The 16,048-nt window shown below is 34.5% G+C and overlaps 2 protein-coding genes across 3 annotated transcripts in view; one reads left to right on the forward strand and one right to left on the reverse strand.

Annotated features, from left to right (window-relative positions):
* EFL1 (elongation factor like GTPase 1) overlaps positions 1-16,048 on the reverse strand; it is a 196,461-nt gene that overhangs the window by 141,386 nt on the left and 39,027 nt on the right. For both annotated transcript variants that reach the window (XM_031955656.1, XM_031955657.1), the window contains 2 exons: positions 14,441-14,563; positions 12,661-12,760 (listed from right to left, as the gene is read on the reverse strand). In XM_031955656.1, coding sequence (XP_031811516.1) covers positions 12,661-12,760; positions 14,441-14,563 — 223 coding nt within the window. The remainder of the gene's footprint in view (positions 1-12,660; positions 12,761-14,440; positions 14,564-16,048) is intronic.
* Positions 1-16,048, forward strand: part of SAXO2 (stabilizer of axonemal microtubules 2) — a 90,332-nt gene that overhangs the window by 5,865 nt on the left and 68,419 nt on the right. The window lies entirely within an intron of this gene.

Consider the following 16,048-nt stretch of genomic DNA (forward strand, 5'->3'; position numbering starts at 1 on the left):
AGAGAGAGATCTGATTTCATTGACTCCCCAAGGGGGAAGTCAGCTCCTACTTTGCCAGCTGCTGAGAAAACTGCCTGGAGCATTCAGAGGTTTAAGCTTCCACCCCACCACGTAGGCAGTCTGGGTCAAAGTCCTCAGGTCCTTTCTGACTCAAGGGCAGGGTCTCTATAAGCTATACCAGTATTCTTTACCATTTTAACTTTTTTTCCCCCAATGAAAATCGTTTTTAAACTGTAAACTTAAACTTTTGAATTCAAAATATATTTAAACTAATTTAATTAGGTTACATCTCATGGTCATCAACATAGGAAGGCATTGATACACATGCAAATATAGTAGGTGGAATAGGACAAAGGGCTGAAACAATAAGGAATTCAGAAGTTACACTAAAACTTGCAGTAACTAAAAGTCCTCAGTCAAGAGTAATCCTCATTTGGCTTCTTATAAAAGGTAGCATGATGATTAGCTACATAGCCTCTTGGACAGTACAATAATCATAATGATGATTTTTTAAAGCGTTTTAAGGTTAATTAGCACCCCCCCAAAAAAAATTCTATAAAGTAAGAAGTATTTTTTTCCTGTGGGAAAAACAGAACACATTGTTGGTAGAGTTGTGAAATGATAAAACCATTCTGAAGAGCTATAAAACTCTGCATACCCTTTGATCCAGCAGTATCTCTACTGGGTCTGTATCCCAAAGAGATCATAAAGAAGGAAAAAGAACCTGCATGTGCAAAAAAATTTGCAGTAGCTCTTTTTGTAGTAGTAAGGAATTGGAAATTGAGTGGATGCCCATCAATTGGAGAATGGCTAAATAAGTTATAGAATATGAATGCAATGGAATATTATTGTTCTATAAGAAATGAACAGGCTAATTTCAGAAAAGCCTGGAAAGACAGGAACTTAACGAACAGAACCAAGAGTACATTGTACACAATAACAAGACTATATGATGATCAACTATAATAGGCTTGGTTTTTCTAAGATAATTCCAATAGACTTGGGATGGAAAATGCCATCTGCATTGAGAGAAATAACTATCACTATTTTTCTTTCTCATGTTTTTTTCTCTTTGGGACAGATTTTCCTTGCCCAACATGACAAATATAGAAATATGTTCAAAAGGACTGGACATGTTTAACCTAAATCAGACTGCTTGCTGTCTTGGGAAGAGGGGAGAAAAAAAGCAGGGAAGGAGAAAAATCTGAAAACACAAAAGTCTTACAAAAATGTATTTGGAAAAAAATTTAAAATTACTATTGAGAAAAAAATAAAATAATTGAAAAAGATGATCTCCATAAGTATTCAAAGTGTCATCTCCATCTTACCAATTAGGAAATGAAGTCTCAAAAAGGTTAGGCTGATTGTCCACGGTCACAAAAATAGTTCAAGTATAGAAATCAGAATTTGACCTAGGTCTCCTGATTCCATGTCTACCTGGCACTGCTTCTAAAATCACTGCACATTTTTATATATCACTAACACAATGAGTCATGGGACTTTCCAGTTGATTTTAATCTATTTTTCTTTCATTTGCACTAAATTTGCTACTAGGAGTATACTACAATGCAAAATTAATTCTAATAAAACATGTTGAGGGTAGGCGCTATATGTTATCAGCCCCATTTAACAGATGGCAAATCTAAGTAGATATAAATGGGGTGGAACAAAAGAACAAAATTACCCTCAAATTCCGTACCTAGTACAGAACTCTGTATAGGTTGAGTTAAGTCCTTGCATTTCCAACAGCTAGAAATTTTTCAGCAGAAAAAAATGATACTTGTATACACATAACAACATCTCCCTTTACCTTTTTCTTCAAGATCTCACGAATGTGTGACTTTACTCCAGGTCCAGCCAAAGCTAAAAACTATATCTTTAATGTCATAACAATCTTGAAAATACAGCATAACTCTTGCACCAATAAATTAGCTTACTTCATTTATAAGCTAAACTAACATTAGTTGGTAAGTAAGCATGGTATTACTTAATTCCCCCTTTCATTCAGTTCCCCACAATACAACCACTGCTCTACTCATGCATATGACATAACACTATTCTTAGGAATGCCAGTGATCTATATAGCACCAAAAATTGATATGACTGTTATAAGACAGAGATGCCTAGAAGAGATTGCTAAAATCTGAGTGGCTCACTGCTCCCAACAACTGTGGAAATGTATTATTTCTGTCTCTTCATAATGGGCTTTCTTCTGCAGTTTGAGCCTCCAATTCACCAACCTAATGGCCAGTTCTACTCTACACAATTTGCTCCTAATATAGAAAGCAATTTCTCATTGATCATTTCTTCTCCCTTCAACAAGCTTCCTCCCAACCACTAGCACCTTCCCCTTTTCCCTATCTGCATTTCTCATACCATTTAGAGAAAAGAGGTGAGAACAATCTTTCCTTCTGGTCAGCACACCAACAGCACACCAATGTATACTGAAGAGATAAAGTAAGTTTTTCTGCTATCTTACAAAAAGATCTCCTGATCCATTATGAGCCTGTTCTCTCAGATCTGGAGGAGGAGCTTACTAGAAAGACTGTCAGAGAGAAGCTGTTGACCAGTGTTTCTGTCAGAGATCTGACGGCGGCTTGAGCTTTGGCTCTTAATGGCCAAATCCTTTATGCTTAAAGTTGCTATATGTCTGGATAACTGAGATACAGATGAATTCATCCTCATGAAAATGCCATGAAAGTATTAATATTCAGCAAAATATTCACCATCCACCTTTGCATATTTTAGTTTCAAAATAGATGGCCCATAAATGATGACCCAAACATGTTAGATACTGCAAATTCAAATGAAAAGGAATTTATGACTACTTTTTCTTTACCCCTGTTTTGGTTAGTCCCTTACATTACTTCCCATAATTTTTGTCATTTTCATTGCCTATTTTATTTCCATATTCCTTACCTAGGGTCTAAAATGACATGTACAAGAAGTGAATGGACACAATTGAAAATTACATTTTTTTGGATCTTTTTTCATCACCACCTCTCGTTTCTATATTGTTTTTGGTTTGAAGGGGGTACAAATTATGTGTAGGGAGATCTCAAACTATTTACTTAGGCAAAGTTGAGTAACCATTTTTCTATTTTTAGGGGCACTGAGGTACAAAGGAAAATAATTAACTGAGGCCTAATAAAATGTAAAATAAACTAAATTTAGTTAGTTCTTGCTGTTTTAAAAGAAGTAGAAAACATTTGAGCCTCACATTTTAAAAATTAGGAATAAAAGAGTAAAAGTTATTCAATTAAGATCATAAAATTAAACATAATCACTTTGGTTTGTTAATTAAATCTATGGTCAGCAATACAGGCATCAACTAACTACCTTAAGTCCAGCAAATCTTGGAACTATAAATCACTCAGAAGATAAGACAGTACCTGCTGGCCCATGTGAGGGGGGAAAAAAACCCAATAATTAGAAAAAATTATTTTCCTCCAAAGAATGTTTTGCATTTGGAATGTGTTTACTTTAAAAAATCGTGTCATTAGTACACAAATGTCTCATTTTTCTGGTATAATAATAAAACCATTATGTTGTAAGGTTTACAAACACACTTTGAAATGATCCTAATAAAAATATGTTGAGCAAAGCAGCTACATTTATCATCAGTCCCATTTTACAGATGTCAAAACTAAGGCTCAAAGAAATTAGGTGATTTGTTTATGTCCACATAACTATTAAGTGTTGAAGGTCAAACCCATGTTTCTCCTGATTTCACGTCTAGTACTATTTCTAGTATACCATTTTGCGTCTGCAAATTAAAGATTTTTCACGAGTTCTGTTTATGGTTAAATGAAGAAAATCTTTTTAAGTATGCATCCTTATTAAAAGTGTATTATTCATAATATTTCTCTTGTGAAAAAAAACAGCACTCAAATCTGCTGTAGTCCTTCTATTTATTATCCTATTTTCTTCTTTCTTTAACTTCCAAAGTTCTTAAAGATGTCAAAAGGACATGAACAGCAGTTTTCAGGAGAAAAAAAAAAAATCAAAGCTATCTATGGTCACATTTTAAAAATGATCTAAATTATTACTGATTAGAGAAATAAAAATTGCAACACCTCTGAGGTACTACCTCACACCTCTGGCTAATGATAAAGAATAATGACAAATGATGGAAGGGATGTGAAAAAATTGGGGAACTAATACACTATTGGTGGATTTGTGAACTGGTTCAACCATTGTGGAGAATTTGGAACTATGTTCAAAAGGCTATAAATTATATATCCTTTGACTACTAATGGGTCTATATCCCCAAAAGATCAAAGAAAAAAGAAAAGGACTTATATGTACAAAAACTTATAGTAGTTTTTTTGGTGGTGGCAAATAATAGGTAATTGAGGAAATGGCTAAAGAAGTAGTGGTATATGACTGTTACAAAATATTATTGTGCTATAAGACATAACTAACAAGATGATTTCTAAAAAAACAAACAAATCTGGGAAGACTTGTATGAACTGAAATTAAGTGAAATGAGCAGAACCAGGATAACACTGTACACACTAACAATGATGATGACATACTGATCAACTGTGAAAGACAATGATCAATACAATGATGCAAGATAATTCCAAAAGACTCATGATCAAAAAAAAAATTGCTATCTATCTCCAGAAAGAAAACTGATAAAGTAGGAATATAAATTGCAGCATAATTTTCTCTCTTTATTTTTCTTGGTTTTTTTTTTTTTTTGGCAACATGGCTAATATGAAAATATTTTATATGATTTAACATGTCCAACTGATATCATATTGCTTGCCTTTCAATATCTGAGGGGGGGGGGGGGGGGGAGACTAGAAGAAAAGAGACAATCCGGAACTTAAATTTTAAAATAAATAAATGCTAAAAAAATCAATAATGGTTGTTTTTTAAAAAGACCTATCAGATACTGACTATTGCTTCCCTGACTTTCTTCCTCCCTAAGACCTGATTATCAATCCTAGAGACACTTCTGAAACTATAACCTTCTTACTGCCAAATTCCAGTCTTTGCCAAAGAACTCCATCTGTTTGCCACCCTCATTTTCACTTTATGACTGGTTGTTTTCAGTTACTACTCATCAACCAGATCAGAGCAATGGTTGCAGAATGTTTGAGGGAAACTAGCTCTGATTATATCACAGTCAGATGCAGTCATGGTGCAAATTATGCAAAGACTACTGGTATTGGAGTCATAAGAATAAGGTTCAAGTTCTGAGGCTTAATACCTGCACAAATGATTTTCCTAAGCTCCAGTTTTTCCATCAGTAAAATGGGATAATATTCTATTTCTATGATTCTGTATTCTCATCACTGAGTACTTCCTCCAATCAGTCATGAAGACAACAATATTCTGATGCATGCATTTGTGTTTGTCCATAGTTGTGCAGGTGATTGTAAAGTCAAATAATAGACTATATAGAGAGATATAAAAGCACTTTATAAATCATAAATATATATGTATATATTGTGATTTGGTAATTAATTTCCTCAGTAACTGAACTGACATTTGATTAGCTGTGACAAACCTTGCTTATGTACATTATTTTTTGTATGGCATTAGTCATTCCTAAAGATACTTTTGTTTACATGAAATGAAGGTACAACCTGATCCTATATAATTCACAGATAACAAATGGTTCATTAGTAATCAGTGCTTTGAGTCTATTTCCTTGAAAATGGAACAATATTTTTAAAAGTTTTCATAAAGCCTTCACTATTTCTTATTTTATAATACAAAATCACCTTTTCCCAATTAATGATGAAATTTCTGGTCAATTACCTAAACAAAAGTAAATCTTGGAAACTATAAACCACTAAGAAACATAAAGTGAAATCTTTTTGTACCTTCTGGTTTGTTTAGAGTACAAGAAAAACCAAAAATAACTGAAAAAAAAATTGGGAAAGGGGAGGTTTCAAGTTGGGTGACTGACAGAAAAAAACTAAGAATGAGCCTATGATTTCATGTGAAGTGAGAAAATTAGACCCAGGACACAAAATATTTGCTTTCCAGAAAAGTCAGCCAGGAAACCAGACAAAAGAACTTTGACAAACAGGGATCAAGATCTAGACAACAGGGTTGGATAACAGGCAAAAAGCCCAATAAATAATAACTAAATTTAATTAAACAAAGTATTTGCCCAATTCTTGCTTGAGTCCAGAACTACTCATGTTGGAGGACTTGAGCCACAACCAAACACACCACCCGGAATGAGGGAGGGAATAGGAGAGTTGATAATACATATAAAGAACAAAGATATGTACATGATGTGGTCTACTTAGCATGAAATTTTATTAGAAAGAAAACTGCATTAATAATACTAATAACTAGCATTTAAATAGTACTATAATGAAAAGAATTATAAGTATCTCATTTTCTTATTGATTCTAGTACACTGTGTTCTGGTTTGAAAAAAAAAAAAATAAGCTATTATGTATCTGTTCCCACAATATAAAGATTTGAGACAATAACCCAGAAAATTCTGGTCAAATAAACCTTTTTTTTTTTCCTGGAATGCACTTGTATTCAAAATATGTTGTGTTATAGCAGCAAGAGCCATAAACTTAGTCAGAAGCCATGAATTTGAATCATGGCTGTGCCACTTTCCTGCATCATCTTAGCCCTCCATTGTCTCATCTGTAATGTGTGTGGGTATTTTTATGATCTCTTATAATTCTAAAATAATAAAATAACTCAAATAATTCTGAATTCTATTTTAACTGCATTTTAGGGTAATTATTTCATGGTGTCAGTGTGGGGAAGGAAGGAAGAAAGGTGAACTTAAGCTTCTAGCTTAAGAGCAGTCAGATATTGTAATAAGGGTATTTGGTTTTTTGTTTTTAAGTCATAGTAGCTCTTGATAAAGGGAAAATCAGCCTAGAGACAATTCCAGTCCCTTTTTATTTTCCAATGCATAAATTCCTTGAGAATTGTCAAGCTTCATAGGCATAATGAGAATAATTGCATAATGAGAATAATTTTGTGTAGAAAAGCAAGTAATATAGCATATATTTGTCCTTGGTTCCCATTTTGTCTCCTCTTTTTCTGAAGCCTTGAGTTCACTTATAAGATACTTACTTATGCTTTCAAAATCCATATGATCAGTCTACTGCTTAGTGTAATCCAGAAGTATTATTCATATTACTCAAAAAACTTTTGTCTTCTCCATGTAACAATTATCGATGCCATTTCCTCTCTTTGATAATAAAACTACCCTAACGCTCTTCTTAAATCTGGGAGAACAAAGGTAAAGGGTTCCAGCAAATCTGTACCACTATTTTATACAAATTCTCATGAAAGAAAAATCTTACTAAACAGCAACAAAAAAGAGAGGCAAAATACATAATTTTTTTTATGGTCCAGGATGGTTGTTCACAATTCCTAAGGAAATCTACAAACCAGTGACCTTAATAAACAAAATCCATTTATAAGCTTCTTTATTGACAGGCAGACCAAAGGAGAAGTAATAATAATTAACATTAATAACAGTTCTTTAAAGTTGAAAAGCATTTCCCATCTAGTCCTTTATTTGATCTTCATAACAATGCTATAAAACAGGTAGTAGACCAAAAAATGGAATGAAATAGATTTTTTTAAAAATTCATCGACTAGAACTGCCTTATTAAGACACAATAATGTAAAGATAAGATTAAGATGTAGTTGTGGCAGTATAGTCATTAAAGCCCCTACACAGGTCCAAGATTTTCCTCTTTTCCTCAGCTCCTTTACCAAAGCATACTCTCAGGAAAAGTTATATTTATTGACGTTTATTCCTTAGTACAAAATAAAGTCTGTATTCCCTTTTTCTGGCTATCAGCATTTATCAGGACCATTCTAGGTTGCCTAGAACCAGCCATTCCATACTGGGTGAAAGTATATAGTCACTACTTTTGCTAAAGCAATGATGACATGATGGGGAAGAAAAGAAACCCAAAACTTGAGAGTTAAGATGGGCTGAAGTTGGCTCCAGAAGACCCGAACTCAGATCAAAATTCCTTGAGCTTCCATTTCCTCAATTTAAATAATGACCATTATAATCCCCACCTGTCTTTTCTACAGGGTTGTAAAGATGAAGTAAGAAGTTCTACATGAAATAAGGTTTTTAAAGTCACAAAAGACTATATAAATGTAAAAGGATTCTTATGCCCATTAGTCTTAGATCTTTGAATAACTGGCTATAGGGCTACACAGGCAGGGCATTTTTAAATTTCATCATATGAGAGTTGGTAGAAAAATGTTTCCTTCTCCCTTCTCTTGAGTTAAAACTGTCTTAAACATAGATTGATAAAGTTTTAGACAGACACTTGATCACAGAATAATCTAGTCAGGTAGGTCATTTGAAGATGACTTATAAGATTAGCCCAAGGAATCAAAAAACTATCTGCCCAGCTAGTCTCTAAAGAAAATCCCTTGGCAGTAAGGCATTTTAAGTTTATATGCCTTTTATCATGTTTGCTATTAATAAGACATATCATGAAATGGCTTGGGCTCGTTTTAACTTTAGAGACCTTAAAACAACTCAAAAATGAATAGTCCAAATACATATTACCTATTATATTTTCCAACTTTTAATTTTTCAAACAATTAAAAAACATGCATGTATATACGTGCAGTGTTAGTATTCAATATGAAATTTCTACTTAAGAAGAATAATACACACGACAGATTGAGAGAATACCAATGAAGCACTAACAATGAATCTAACAGATGGGACAGAACTTTAAGATAACCCAGTCCAATCTCTTCTTTGGACTTGAGAAGAAACTAGTTCCAGAGGGAGTAAAATTACTTGTCCAAAGTTACATGGTACATCCAGTAATGGTTGATATGTGAAAGGCCCTTAAAAGTAAGACTTGTGCTATCTCAGAAGTATACTAGCTGTCAGATCATGAGAAAGTCCCTTGTCTCAGTGTCCCCAGCAATCAAAGGAGTTCCTTACTTGACTAAACCAATGAAATCACAAGTCTGGACCAAAAAGTGGGGCAGGCAGAAGACTACATCACAATTGACTTACAGCTATCATAGGTAATTACATCAGTCCATCAATTACTGAAGTGTGTATATATGATCACAGATTTATAGCTGGAAGGTATCTTGAATGTCATCATCAACTCCCCGATTTTATACATAAGGAAAGAATTCCAGGTGAAGAGACTTATCCAAAGGTCTCACAAGTACAAGTGGTAGAGGAAGGAAGTAATCCCAGGTCTGGTGACTCTAATCCAGCATTCCTTATGTATTCTGGAGAGTCACTGTGGATGGACAACGAGGGGGAGGTCAGAATTGACCAGGATCTAGTCAAGCTAAATCATTCCTGAGAGACGGTTCAATGATCCTAAATTCACTGCTATGAAAATACATCTCTTTGACAGTCTAAATTCCCAGGAATGTTGTCATGGAACAATATATTCATGAGGCAACATAATCTCAGGATTGCAGATGACCCCCCAAAATAATGGGAGGCTATGAATCTATAAAGGCTGCAAGATTGTGCCAGAACTGACTGGACTTCAAAGGAGTAAGCTGGGATGCAGCAGCAGTCTTAAATAAAACAGATGGTCACATAATGCTGCACAGGACACCCTCACCCACTGGTTGGATTCTTTAGGGAAGACTTATGGAAAAAGGAAAGGAAAATAATATTGGATAAGAAGGCATGAATGGCTTGTAATCTGCAGTGGTCAATAGAGTATTCAAGTTGACAAGATCACAGATACAGCAAAAACGTGCACAGATACATTTAAAAAGCAATAGGCTGGAATTCTTGAGAAAAGAACTCTAGTCCCAAGTGTGCACTACGCTAAATGCTTTACAAATATTATCTCATTTAAGCCTAACAAAATAAAAAAGGGAGAAAAGCTCCATTACTATTTCTATTTGATATTTGAAGAAACAGAAGCAGACAGAGGTCAAGTGACTTGCCCAGTTCACAAAACTATTAAGCATCTAAAAGCCACATTAGAACACAGATCTTCCTGAGTAGGCCCAGCTCTATCCAGTGAACACTAGGGTTGGATTAAATGGTTTTTAAGATTGTTTGCAGCTGCAATATACTATGAGCTGGTCTAAAGCAAAATTACAAAGTGTATAAAGATTACCACCAGCATCCGAAGCCTCCTTTCCTTCCTCAAAAAGACGAAACCTCACCCTATTCTGCAACACATTTTTCTACTATTAAAATCTTCTTTTATGAAAAGTATTCTATGTCAAATATAACTGCAGCAGCTAGATAGTATAGTGGATGGATGTCATGTACGCTTTTAAAAAGTGGTTTTAGGCAAACTGGACTACCTTCCTCAGTTATGCTGAGCCATATGAGAAAGATGAGAGAAGTACAGGAGAAAGGAAAGAAAAAAGAATAAGAAAACCTATGGATCACAGCAGACTCTATAGTTATAAAGCACTTTCACAAATACTCATTGATTTGAGTCTCAGTAGAATTATCTTTTTGAGAGTGACAATGCTATCTAAGGTAGAATGGGTGAGAAGTCAGGATACCTGGTTTCAAATTCTGACTACTGTTTCCTTAGCAATATGATCTTGGATATGTTGTTTTACAGTGTACCCTCATTTCTTTATTTTTAAAATGGAAAAATGGGACTACAGGAGTGCTAAAGACTTCTTGTTGCTCTGGTATTCTGTGATTCTATCCTCCTTTTAGAAGCTACTAGGTGGCCCAGGGCGTAGAATGCTAGGCTTAGATTATATGAGACTTCAAATCCAGTCTCAGACAGGATCATTATCATTATTTTGAAGTGAGATACAGGTGAAATGAACTTGTCCAAGACCACACAACTTGTAAGAGACATATTTGAACCCTGGACTTCTGACTCGAGTTCTGGCACTATTTTCACACACCTCTCTGCCTTTCTAGTCAGTCTGCCATCACCCAAGCAGGAGGGGACCAAAATCATCACAACTAATTCCTTTATTTAACAAATGAGAAAACTGAACCAAGTTAACTGATTAGTCCTAGTTTACCTAGCAACCTGTTGAGCTAGGCCTTTGGATTCCAAATTCAGTCTTCTTTCACTGAGCTACAAGCTAGTCCTTTTAAAAAATGAAGTATATGAAATGCCCTTCACCATATTAAAAAAGTCCACAAGATCAGACAATAAAGAAAAGCATACCTATATTATGATCTCTTATAGAATAACTATAAACATCAATGATCCAATGGATAACCAAGAGGCTCTGAAATTGTTTCAAGACCTTTCTAAAACTGCCAAGTTCATATATAAAAAAAAAACAAAACCTAATTTAGTGAGAAGAAACAAATTATTTCCAAAATGTCACACAGCATCTATTTTCATTGTACACCAAAGACCTGTCAAAATATTTATCATACCACAGATGTGAAAGTATCATTTCCTAGAGAAGTTAAACCTATTTAAAACTCCATTTAACATGTTCAAGTGGTTCACTGGGATCAAAGGCCTAGTATGATTGTATCACAATGGTGAAATTTTCAGTAGCTGCTGCCTAATATAATTTGAGAAATTATACTTTTCTAATTAAAATGATAAAATGCAGTCACTAGAAGAAAGCTTCAATATTCCTTCACAATAAATTTGACTGCAATTTAAAAATAGCATTTACTTGTTTGATCATGAGTTTTATAAAATAGTTTCAATCTTTAAAAATTAAATTAGTAAGTTTTAATAGAAAAAAGATGCAAACTCAATAGTTTTATCAGTGGCTATAAACAGACACAATAGTTGGTTCTTTTGATATTGACTAGATCTGATCACAACTTGGTTTAGTCAACTGCCCATCTTGGAATAAACTTTATTCCTCCTAGATATAGGAAAAGATAACTTCAGCTAAAAGATCCAATAACACCTTTGTTGCTACTGGTAAAAATTTTTGTCACAATGTTTGGGAATGATTTTGTTTTCTTTCCTTAAGTGATGGCCAGCAGAGATGAAAGCGGCCTTAGATTAAGTTACTGAACTACTTTAAGGTTGCTCTAATGAATGAGAGCATGGAATAGCTCAAGAAAGCATAGGTCTTGGATTCCAGTAACTTGATAAATGCTTTTAATGTTTTTAATGAAAGAAAATTCTGTTCTCTGTGGTATATAGGTATTCTGTGAAAAGTTAAGTCTCACGTGCTAGACTGACAACTCAAAACCTCCAATAGAAAGAAACATACAGGAGACTTTTTGTATTGCTGATATTGATGTGAGGCAACTGGAATTAAGCAACTTGCCCAAGGACACACCACTAGTGTCAAGTATCTGAGGTCACATTTGAACTCAGGTCCTCCTGACTCCAGGGCTGATGCTCTGAGACATGTTTTTAAAGGCAAGGGAAAGAACCATATAATCTTTTACAGGGCACATAAGCACATTATTCTAGTTTTGGAATCCATATGTACAGATATTAGGCAAGGAAGAAGCAGACATTAAATAACTAGACACATGAAAACAGCAGCATAGCAGTAGAAATTACTAGTACAGTATCATGTACATGGCACAACTACAAAGGTAATGCTACAAGAAAAGGAGTGAAATGTCATTGAGAGTGAACCTTAATTTATTCCTGATGGTTATAAATTATGAGCTAGTCAGGAAAAGTTATAACCTGCCTCCCCTTCTCCAACACACATACTTACATTTTAACTTACTCCACCGGAAGAAACATCCAATTTCTCTTTGAAACTTACCTCGGTTTGTTACAAGGCAAACTTTTTGCATCGACTGCAAACATTTTAGAAACAAAGATGATCACTGGGGCTGTGTCGTCACTTCCACATTTCATAAAAGCTAAATAAATAAGAAACAGTCATACTTTTTCTTCATCTACTATAAAAAAAATCTTAGAACAAGTGAGGTTTAAAATAAAACAGCATTTAAAGGTAAAACTATTCCATGATCATAATAATTATTTTTAAAATCCACTTAAAAGATTGCTTTTCCAGAGAACAAAAGTATTTCCTTTCTTTACTCAGAAAAAAAAAAAAAATCAAAGTAATCTGTAATGACTGATTTGTATACCTATTATTTGTAGTAAATGGTTGGATTATTGGCCCCAGAATTAAGGATTGCTTCTCCTCAAAATATAGAAGGAATAAATGGAATAATAAATCAAGAGAGGGCAGGCCATATTATCCAGAGAAATGACACTCCGTGAGAAGAGCTAATGTGTATCCAGGCAGTGTGGGTGGGATAGCCTGTAAACTTAGGAATCCTTCCTTAAATAGTCCAAAGCTATAGTATTTGAAGCTTCCGTAGCCTCACACATCCCTTCTAGCTCTAGAACTATAATCCTATGATTCCATGCTACAATTTCACATTCAAGGGATACCAGGAAATACAACTATGGCAGAATACTGTTAATAGGAAAATAGCACCAAATTCTCTTGAAACAATTTCAAAAATAACTATTTTAATGTTCTAGAACAAATATCCCTAACTGCTCTGAAGCCAATGATGTAATGCTGAAGTAACTGGAGTATTTCCACACTCACAGGAGAGGAAGGTTCTAATAGACCAGAAGCACCAGCTCCCAAACTGGGAATGATACAGTAATTCCTACATATGTTGCTCAAATATGTAATCCATAATGTGTATATGTAATCAATCATCAGATGTACAAGTTGATGCGGGTTACCTATAAACATTTTGTATCCTGTGCTTTTATTAATAATGATTTTTCTGCTAGTCTTCCAGAGCAACTTGGTAACAAGAGAAGAGTTAGCTTTATGCCCCACCAAAAACTATTCTGCACTGCATTTACACAATCTGACGATCTACTTTCCATAACATTAAGATTAACAAGTCCCTGCCCCCCAAAGAAAAGAGTCTAAATGAGTTTCACCTAAAATTTTGAAAAATATCACCTAACTTCATATTACTGTAAAGCAAGTTGTTTTTTATGGGAAGGAAAAGTATACTGGTGTTTAAATGGAGTTTTGAGGAATCTACCAATGAACATTTCAGAACTCTTTTCTGGTGAAGTACACTTATGTGTGTGTTTCTCAAGAGCAGGTTTAACATTATTTCAGTAATGGCAGATCATATTTTAAGCTTACTAAACATCCCCAGTGTCATCCATAAACAATCAATACTGTTGTGTTATTTGCTTATAGGCCCAAAATCAAAGATTTCAAACACTGACTGTACTCTCAAGAGAGAAAATCCATTCAAAACCAGAACTGACAAAGGCACTAGACCCAAATGAATACCATCGGCTCAACCACAATCAATCAACAATCGTGTCATGACTTCTTAGGATGTACCAGGCACAGTGCTAGGTGCTGCAAAGACAAATAAATGTAGCAATTCTAATCCTAAAGTTCCAAAGCTCAAATACATGTGAATTTAAAAACCATTATTACCAAGACTAGATCCAAATGTGAAATTACATAATGTCTAGTGACCAGAATTTCAAATCCTGGACCTGTAGCATTAGAATGAGCTTTAATCATTTCTAAGTTAACTTACCTGTCTTTAGTTCCTGGGTTTCTGGTGGAAGAGAATCAAATGTCCTTGCTCCAGTGCAAAGCAATCTCTCTACCCGCTCAGCTGGGATGTCAAGGGGACTAGGGAGTTTCTGACATACCATATCTAAAACCTACTGTTAAGGATTCAAAGCCAATGCATGAGGACTTGTCCCCAATTGTTTGTACTAGATTTTTTCTTTTTTTTGGAGTTATTAGAATAATAATTCCTCTTATTGCCTCTTTTTATTATGGTACTTATGCTGTCTAAGGTATTTTTTTTCTTTTTTTTTTTTTTTTATTTAATAGCCTTTTATTTACAGGATATATACATGGGTAACTTTACAGCATTAACAATTGCCAAACCTCTTGTTCCAATTTTTCACCTCTTACCCCCCCCACCCCCTCCCCTAGATGGCAGGATGACCAGTAGATGTTAAATATATTAAAATATAACTTAGATACACAATAAGTATACATGACCAAAACATTATTTTGCTGTACAAAAAGAATCAGGCTCTGAATTATTGTACAATTAGCTTGTGAAGGAAATCAAAAATGCATGTGTGCATAAATATAGGGATTGGGAATTTAATGTAATGGTTTTTAGTCATCTCCCAGAGTTATTTTTCTGGGCATAGCTAGTTCAGTTCATTACTGCTCCATTAGAAATGATTTGGTTGATCTCGTTGCTGAGGATGGCCTGATCCATCAGAACTGGTCATCATCTAGTATTGTTGTTGAAGTATATAATGATCTCCTGGTCCTGCTCATTTCACTCAGCATCAGTTCATGTAAGTCTCTCCAGGCCTTTCTGAAATCATCCTGTTGGTCATTTCTTACAGAACAGTAATATTCCATAATTTTCATATACCACAATTTATTCAGCCATTCTCCAACTGATGGACATCCATTCAGTTTCCAGTTTCTAGCCACTACAAAAAGGGCTGCCACAAACATTCGTGCACATACAGGTCCCTTTCCCTTCTTTATAATCTCTTTGGGATATAATCCCAGTAGTAACACTGCTGGATCAAAGGGTATGCACAGTTTGATAACTTTTTGAGCATAGTTCCAAACTACTCTCCAAAATGGTTGGATTCGTTCACAACTCCACCAACAATGCATCAATGTCCCAGTTTTCCCGCATCCCCTCCAACAATCATCATTATTTTTTCCTGTCATCTTAGCCAATCTGACAGGTGTGTAGTGGTATCTTAGAGTTGTCTTAATTTGCATTTCTCTGATTAATAATGACTTGGAGCATCTTTTCATATGACTAGAAATAGTTTCAATTTCTTCATCTGAGAATTGTCTGTTCATATCCTTTGACCATTTTTCAATTGGAGAATGGCTTGATTTTTTATAAATTAGAGTTAATTCTCTATATATTTTGGAAATGAGGCCTTTATCAGAACCTTTGACTGTAAAAATATTTTCCCAGTTTATTGCTTCCCTTCTAATCTTGTCTGCATTAGTTTTGTTTGTACAAAAACTTTTCAGTTTGGTATAATCGAAATTTTCTATTTTGTGATCAGTAATGATCTCTAGTTCTGCTTTGGTCATAAAGACCTTCCCCTTCCACAGGTCTGAGAGGTAAACTATCCTGTGT

This window comes from Sarcophilus harrisii, chromosome 2 (genome assembly GCF_902635505.1).
Source record: "Sarcophilus harrisii chromosome 2, mSarHar1.11, whole genome shotgun sequence".
Lineage (NCBI taxonomy): Eukaryota > Metazoa > Chordata > Mammalia > Dasyuromorphia > Dasyuridae > Sarcophilus > Sarcophilus harrisii.